The 8,568-nt window shown below is 42.3% G+C and overlaps 1 protein-coding gene across 1 annotated transcript; it reads right to left on the bottom strand.

The window, feature by feature from the left end:
- Positions 1-2,871: 2,871 nt before the first annotated feature.
- Positions 2,872-5,691, bottom strand: LOC143485413 (TOG array regulator of axonemal microtubules protein 1-like). Its single transcript, XM_076984842.1, has 6 exons — positions 5,612-5,691; positions 5,352-5,473; positions 4,822-5,057; positions 4,175-4,333; positions 3,785-3,911; positions 2,872-3,264 (listed from the first exon to the last, which is right to left on the bottom strand). The coding sequence occupies exons 1-6, from the start codon at positions 5,613-5,615 to the stop codon at positions 3,139-3,141; spliced, it is 774 nt and encodes a 257-aa protein (XP_076840957.1). The 5' UTR covers positions 5,616-5,691; the 3' UTR covers positions 2,872-3,138.
- Between the last annotated feature and the right edge of the window lie 2,877 nt (positions 5,692-8,568).

Raw genomic sequence — 8,568 nt, 5'->3', positions numbered from 1 at the left:
CTTTCCAAAAAAAAGCCGTCTTGTTTTATGTTAATAGTGTTAATGAACAAATGCAAACAAAATATTCCCTTAACCAAAGTAAGTGTTTGCATACATGTCCCTCATAGCTCTACCATCCATGTGGTCTGCAATTAAAATGCCATCTTCCCATTGCTCCAACTGCACTCTTGGCATTTCTTCTTTTTGCAGTATTGCCACATTGTGCAAAACTGCACAGGGTGCTACGATATCACAGGCTCTCTCAGGGGTGACTCTGAGATGGCGCAAGCAGTTAAATCTGCTCTTTAACTGTCCAAATGCCATCTCACTGCATGCCCTTGTCTTAGAATGTGCACGATTGAACCTCCTCTCTGCATCTGTTGTAGGGTCTGCATATGGGGTAAGGAGAAAAGGTTGGCAGGGGTAACCCCTATCCCTAAGCAATAAGCCAGGAAAAGCACCTACAATTATAAGGAGAAGAGTTAAACACTGAGGCCAAATCTGCACTATTTTGTGTGGTTGGAGTGTTTTTACCTTGGGCAAACCTCTGTGCCAGTGAGGAGGCACGAAATATTGTGCACCGAGCCGGGCCATTTTACCTCAATGTTGGAGAATAGAAATTGGCTGGTGCAAACCATTTAGAACAATGGCAAAAGTGACAAAGGGTGAAAGTTGTTCAAACCCATGAACTGACATGCTTTACATTTTCTGTTGGGTAGGCAAAACTTGCATGTACCTGTACATTGATGCTGTGAAATAATTTTTTGGTTCACATAGTCTGCCTCCATGGGTACAGATGGAGCCTTTATCCAGATGTGAGTACAGTCTATAGCACCAATGACATTTGAAAATCCTAGAGAATTCAATGCGTTTTGAATTGAATGAATTTTAGCATGAAATAGTTGATTAAGATGAATACAAAGCACTTTGGTAAGTGCTCTGGATAAGAGCATCTGTTAAAGTCATATACATTTAACTCCAGTGCCAGCCCCCTACTGCCTGACCGGATAAGCCTACACCATGATGGACATTACTACATCTTTTCCTTTTCTTTATTTTCTTTCTGTCTAAATTGTTGTTGTTGTCATGGTGAGCGGTGTCGGCCAGAGGAGGATGGGTTCTCCCCCTGAGTCTTGGTTCCTCTCAAGGTTTATTCCTCATGCAAAAAAACTATGGAGTTTTTCCTTGCCACTGTCGCCCTTGGCTTGCTCTCTGGGGGCTAGGACTCGGCACTTGTAAAGCTGCTTTGTGACAACAACTGTTATAAAAAGCGCTATATAAATAAAATTTGATTGATTGATTGATTGATTGACTCCAAGTTACTGATCAAACCAACACTACTTCTCATGAATACATGCCAGCTGTTCTGAAAAGGATGGGAAGGATGCCTCTGTGACCAGGGAATTTGATGAATATATTAAGGAAACGCTTAAGCGCAAGGTAAACCTTTCGAATTTCGCGGCAGACCGTTGCCTTACTAAGATGTTATGCATCCCCAACACTGTACAGAAATGCATGACTGGCAAAGAAGCGCAAAGCGATACAGACCGTTTGGGGTTTGGTAAGAGCTTTACAACGTCTAGTGGTCTTCTCAATATATGGCTCCAGTAATTTACAAAGATATATAATACTGTGTCTTCTGAACAAATAAGTAGTCATCTGGAAAGCCCAGTGGATCTGTCCTGTCCTGGAATGACCTTGGAGCTGGTAGCATGAATGCTCTGCACACTATACACGCTCCCTCATCTACTGGATTCTCTACAAATGGGCATGCCATGGTCAATCAGCCTTCAGCCTTCACTGTTAGCTGCTCTTTTATAGCATACATTTTGGATTATTTGTATCACCTGTATGAAAATCTTGGTAAGGTAGTTGTCTGTGTCCATTTCTTTTTGCACCATTAAGTTAACCACACATTTACATTATTTATACTGAACATATATAAATTGCAGAGTGATATGATTTGCTTGTAATTTGAACACAAAAGAGGAAGTATGGGGATAAATATATACCTAAAAGTATCTTCACCTAAATTACTCAGTATTAATAATTATTAATACTCAGGTACAAAGAATTGTATTTTTTGTGATATAGAGTTTATACTAATGTATGTTTCTGCACCATAACTGCGATTAGACACTGTATTCCATTTTACACTGACCTGAATTTGTGAAGATTAAACCAATACATTAAAATGTACAGAAACCTCACTGATTAACAATGAATATGTACTCTTAAGATCGAAATATATATTGCATTTGGAAATATAATTATTAAATTTTGATAATAACCTGCAATCATTCCAAAGTAATAATTACAGTACTCAATTAAATGTATAAAGATATGATATTATATGCTACATCCACAGCAATTTAATGGATAGAACTACAGTGGAACCTTGTTCCTCAATTCAGTTTCCCGGATGGCGAGACTGACATCACGCTGCTCAGCCAATAGAAGCGGTCCCGCTAAGCTAAGCCTCAACTCTAGCCTGGTACAGAGCAGGTTAGTTCAAACGTATATGTTGCTGTAGTAACTGAGCGAGGCTCAAGTCTCGCCTCTTTCGTGGAACCGAATTTGAGCAAAATGAGCCAGGCTTGTCTTAAAAAGCCCGGCTTACTGAGTTAGCTCGCTTTGTGGAATACCCCCCAGATCCTTGTTTCTTGTGTATGTGATAAATTACATTCTGCACAGTTACCTCAGGATATGTCAACAGAAAATAACAATCATAGAACAATATATATCTATAGTCACCATGACAACAGTTATCAAAAGTGCAAAAAGAGCAGAGCTCCTAGGTGTGTTAAACCTGATGTGATTCACTAAAATCTGTGCTCCTTATTTAAAAGGACTTCTGAGTTTAAGGATTTAGCTTTTTGCTAATTCAAAATGTTAAAAACGTTTGACTTTCTTCCTCTCTCTTTCATTTAGAGTGCAGGCACAGTAAGAAATGCACAAACATCTCCATCCTCAAGTAGAATCCATGTTGGGCTTTATTTTGGTCTGGAGGTCTGGCTGGCAGCTCTCATGTGGTCGGGAGGTTCTTCACAATCTCTCTTAGGCTCTTGCGGATATTGGAAGGTTGGTAACCAGCGCAGTCCAGCAGCGCGGGGCCCATGTGAGCATGAAGGGCTTGGCATAGGTGGACAGTGGCCCCTCTCACGCTTCCACCCCTCCCGTGGACCGTACCACTGTTGCTGGAGGTCCCCAGGAGCTACCAGAGCAGAGGGAGCACCTTCTGCTCAACCAGTTGTGGCTTGCAGGGGTAAAGTTCCCTAACCAGCTCTATAAAAAGGACATTTAAAAGGAACAATGATAAATAAATCAACCCTGGACAGCACTGGGTTATTACAGAAGCATTTTCTTAACCTAGAAAGATTTCATTCAAATAAAGTGACAGTATTTGGTAACTATGGTAACTCTCTGGAATGATTATTATCAATATTATAAATATTATTAATTAATATAGGAATTATAGTATTTCTGGTAAATCTTTTATCTTTTTTTATATCTGGCATCTCTTAGCATATCAGTGGAATGACTTTCTGAAAGAATAGTTTTTTGATAAATGTATTTGAAATTCAAGCCGGTTCATTTTGAACCATGCTCTGTCCTTTAACTACTGGGTCTGGAACTACACTGTGCATGCCCTACTGTAAATACAATGTGTGGTGCCACACACTGCCCTGTACTCGAGTATTTGTTTACAATATATGTCTACACATACATTTGTTTAATGAGTTAACATGGGGCATAGTGGATGGGATAAAAAATCCTCATCATGTATCCAAACATGAATCTCTACCTTGGATTTCAGAGTGTGGACAGTGTCCCTGATGGTTGCCAGGTCTTTGGCAGGGATGTACTTTTCCACCATCTTATCAAAGTCGTGGTGGGAGGACAGGAACAGCAGCATACGCCGGCCCAAGCGCCTGAGACGAGGAACAGACCCCAAAACAGGAGAGAACTGTGAGGGACCCGTAACTCACAGCACACTGACCATTTATCTTACCAGCACAATTTTACAAGGCTGTCTGTGTCTAGAAAACACGATAGTGCTTCTATTACTCTACAATTTAGCAGCATTTGCTGACTTCAGAGTATCAGACTAGGAGACTAAAAGAATCAGCAAAATATTACTATCTGGGAAACTGAATAAGCTTTGTAGAATTCTCGTTCTGATCCCAGTACTAACTTGGTTTCTTGTGAAGAGTCCTGTGCCAACTTGGAGACTGCAGGAATAATTCGCGGTGTGATGTCTTTCGCCCCAGACAATAAGCGGCCAGCACCAATCTTCTCTACCAAAGTAGCCAAGTGCCGAGCAGTACACTTTCTTACTGCAGCATTCAGATGACTTTTGAGGAAAACAGAAGGAAAAAAATAACTATTATAATAATAGTAATAACTATTAATCCATCCAATGTATACAGTACAACTTTTAACTTCTATAAAGAAACTTAAAACCCTTATGTATGATCTAATTGCACAATCAAATGATCATATTCTATTCGATTGCTTAGCTTGCACCAGTTAGTGTACATGTGTATTTTTAAACAGAAAATGTTTGTATGTCCTCTGTGAGCTAGCTAACTAGCCTATTTTTTAAGCATTGTGAATGGCAGTTTGGATCAGCAGAGCGGAGATGGAACACAATAAAAATAACATATAAGAGGATAAATAACTAAAAATATTGATATAGGCCAGGGCAATATTTTGAAAGAACATTGGAGAGGTAAAAACAGCAGCAAAAAACAACAGCCAAAATTAGTGCTGTGTTAGCTTCTTGTGACTGTTGTTGCTATCTGAAAGCCACAGTTTAAAGCTCACTGCATGCTAACTGACCAGAGTCCTCCAGCGAGAAGGGCGTTCATGCTCCGAATGGGGGTGCAGTTCTGCACCATGCTGTCCAGAGCTGTGTCCACGTCCTGCCTGATGAAGCCTTTGGACTCCGCTGCTTTGTGGAGGAGGACCTTAGCCGTAGCCTCCATTTCCTGGTCCATCCCTTTCTGCAGGCTGGAGTACAACTCCCTCAAGGACACCACCGCCGTGCGGGACACGCCAGAGCGCAGGTTCAGCACCTGCAGGAAAGACGACGTTCCAGCTCGTTTTAGCCACATCCAACACTGCCACCGCCATCTTAATAAGTATAATCCACCACTGCAATGTGTTATGTAGGCGGAAATACCTTAATCACTAATTACAGTTAGATATTCCATCTGAATTTCAATTAGATGAGAAATGTTTTTATCAAAAAAGAATTTCAAAGTACTATGCAAAATCTGCCTTGACTGTCAGCAACATCACCTGTAATGTGTACATGCTGATGGCATGTTTGTATTCTGTCTATCCACTGATGTTTGCACTGGACATACACGGACATCAGTGGGTTGTGCCTCTTCGGTAATGGTAGACCTTGATCTGATTGTTCTCGTCCAGGCCGAGCTGGACCAGCCCATTGGTGGGTGGGGCAGCTGGGTAGCGTGTGAAGAGAGGCCTGGGCAGAGGTTCAGGAGAGTACAAGGGTGCAAGAGAGTGTGTGTGAAAATATGATGCATTCTGTTCCCGTACTGGTTTGTGTGTGATACATACATGTGTATAAGCTGAGGGGGAGAGAGAGATTGTGAAAGGATACACATTTGGGTCTTTGCGTTGTGATTCCAGCCACCTTTTGTTGTCTTCAATCAGTCTCTGCAGCCTCTGGCTATCTAGCTCAGAGGAGAGACTACACACACACACACACACACACACACACACACACACACACACACACACACACACACACATGATGGAAAAGCACTGTATGAGTTCATCAATTTTCCTTTCAAAATCAACAGCAGCACTGACCCTGTGAGTGAGAGTGAGAGATTGTGAGCGAGCCTGCACAGGTGTGCAAGTGTGTGTAGTCACCTTGCTGGAGTGTATCCACTATATGCTCTGGTAGCCCTCATGGGATAGCGGGCACTGGTATCCATGGAAACTCCTAAAATCAGAGCAGTCTTAATACAGGTAGTGTGGTTTAGATTGAAGCTAATCTGAAGCAGGTCTCTACACTGCATCACACTTGCACTGGAAAAGATCGGCATTATCCAAGCACAGAAAATCAATGGAGGTCATCAACTATGCAAAAAAGGCTATAAATCCAGCAGTGACTGGTTTGTGCTTGAGGGAGAGGCAGAAGTTTTCTATTTGTATTTTAAAGGTTTTACGAGTGATGAAGAAATGAAGCATTAGTGAAAGTTACTGCAGCCCACTGAGGTGACCACTGCTCATCACTGCTAATGTTTGGGGTGTGTCTGTCTCTACGTACCAGGGAAGAGTTTGCTCCAGTGGGAGTTCAAATGAAGGTCAGACCCGTGTGTTTTTGGGACAGAACAGTGTAAGAAACTGTTCTGATTGGCCAATGAAGAGGAGGCGGGGCTTGGTGTCCATGCCCAGGACGGGGCAGGAGGGAAGGAGGAGGACGGAGGTGGCTGAGGGAGGGGCTGGACGGTCCTCCCAGTGAGAGATCCCAGTGCACCCAGCACTGTGTTCAGCTGGCCAGAGATCTGCTGCAGGGACTCTGCTAACTGCTGCACTTTCACTGGCACTGCATGTGCTGAAACAGAGAGGAAGACCAGGGTTTGGGTGTATTACTGCTAGAGAGATAAAAACATCAGACAACTATGAACCAACAAGACCAGAGTGGACTCTAGAGCTGCTTACAGTTGTGGGCAAATTTTTAGTTTTCACAGTTTGCTTCCTCAGTTTATTTTTTTAAGAACCTTTTGTCAAATGTTTATGTGATATAATGAAGTACAATTATTAACAGTCCATAATTGTTTGTTGCTAAACTGCTCCTGAATCGTTGGGAGAAGTTGTTCTGGAAGGATGTTTTGATACCTTCCCTTATTCATGGCTGTGCTTTGCTTAGGCAACATTGGGAGTGACCCCACACTTTGATGGTGTGAGGAGGCTCATAGCTGCCTCCTCTGTAGGAGACGCTCCTGTAGGAGACGCTCCCTGAAGCCTCCTTCATGCAACTTGAAGCACTCTCCCCAAAGTCCTTAGTGACTGGATAAATGGTTGATTGGGGTGCATCGTACAAGCCGCACTGTCCTTGCCTGTGAAACCCTTTTGATGCAATGATGACTGAACGTGTTTCCTTGGAGGTGACCATGGTTAACAGGAGAAAACGTAAACGCACCACTACCCTTTTAAAGCAACCAGTCTTCTCTTCTAATCTGCATGACGGATTGATGTCAGCTGTCTTATCCTCATCAACTTTTTATCTCCTGAGCTAACGAGATCATCACTGAAATGATCTCCATTAACTGAAATGGAGGAGCCGTAATGCAATAATTTTGTATTGTAATTTTGTATTGTAAAAGGTCATTTTCATCACAGGGAATGACTTTGCAATTAATTGCAATTCATCTAATCACTCTTCACAATCTAGAATCAATACAAATTGCCACCATAAAAAAAACTATGGCAGTAAACTTTGTGAAAACCAAAATTAGTGCCTTCTCAAAATGTCTGCCCGTGTGTGCGTGTTGTGCATTCAGAGTTTGTCTCTCACTCGTCTCCTCTTGGCCATACTCGTCTCTGCTCGTCTCTGAGTCTCTGACATCAAATGAGACTCTCCGATCTCCCACCAGCCGCTCGCCTTCATCACATGACAGCTGAGAAAAACATTGTAAAGCCCAGGTAGGTATTAATGTGGGTTTGTACGTAAGTGTGTGGGTGCAGGCACACGCGTGTGTGTGTGTGTGTGTGTGTGTGTGTGTGTGTGTGTGTGTGTGTGTGTGTTACCTCCTCTGCCAGTGACGTCTCCAGCTGGCTGAGTCTCTCCTCTTTCTTTCTCAGGAGCGTGTGGTCCTTCTGGACTGTCTCCCTCAGCTTCTCCTGCTCACTCACCTCCTACAGCACAGGGGAGCAGAACATCTAAGAGGAACTACACTCATGCTTCCTACTGTCTCCTATCTGACCTGGCTACATGGCTGTAGGCCCTGCAAGACCTAACGTGCTTAGACCCACCACGGCACTGAAACCGTCTAAAGTAGTCTTAAAATCTCTTAATATTCTCAGATAAAGGTCAATCACTCTCCTGGTTCAAATCCTACCTGAACAATCGTTACCAATTTGTACTTGAAAATAATGAATGCTCATAAGGATCTGTATTGGGTCCCATGTTATTCTATTATATATGCTAGCAAGCATTTGTAGGCATGGTATTAGCTTCCATTGCTATGCAGATGATACTCAATTATATATATCTTCTAATTTGGATGATGTCAATACTACTACCAAAACTGACAACTGCATCCAAGAAATAAAGAACTGGATGGCGTCTAATTTTCTTCTTCTAAATTCTGATAAGACTGAGGTGTTACTTCTTGGATCCAAGACTGCAAGAAGCAATTGGTCGAATCTTCTTATTACACTAGATGGCTTTTCAGTAACACCTGAATCTCCTGCTAAAAGTTTAGGTGTCTCTAGTGATTTGGATCTTTCATTTTTCACACACATATGCAATGTCACTAATGCTGCCTTTGCAACTTCATGTAATATTGCCAAGCTGAGACATGTACTTTCGGTATCAGATGCAGA

This window comes from Brachyhypopomus gauderio, unplaced genomic scaffold, assembly GCF_052324685.1.
Source record: "Brachyhypopomus gauderio isolate BG-103 unplaced genomic scaffold, BGAUD_0.2 sc34, whole genome shotgun sequence".
Taxonomy (NCBI): Eukaryota; Metazoa; Chordata; class Actinopteri; order Gymnotiformes; family Hypopomidae; genus Brachyhypopomus; species Brachyhypopomus gauderio.
This window is presented reverse-complemented; position numbering and strand designations above follow the sequence as displayed.

Excerpts from the sequence above, each read along its gene's own strand:
- LOC143485413 (XM_076984842.1), bottom strand. Across the intron at positions 4,334-4,821 it reads CTTCTCGCTGGAGGACTCTG|TCATCTGAATGCTGCAGTAA; the intron begins GTCAGTTAGCAT and ends TTTCCTCAAAAG. Across the intron at positions 3,265-3,784 it reads TCCACACTCTGAAATCCAAG|AGCTGGTTAGGGAACTTTAC; the intron begins GTAGAGATTCAT and ends TCCTTTTTATAG.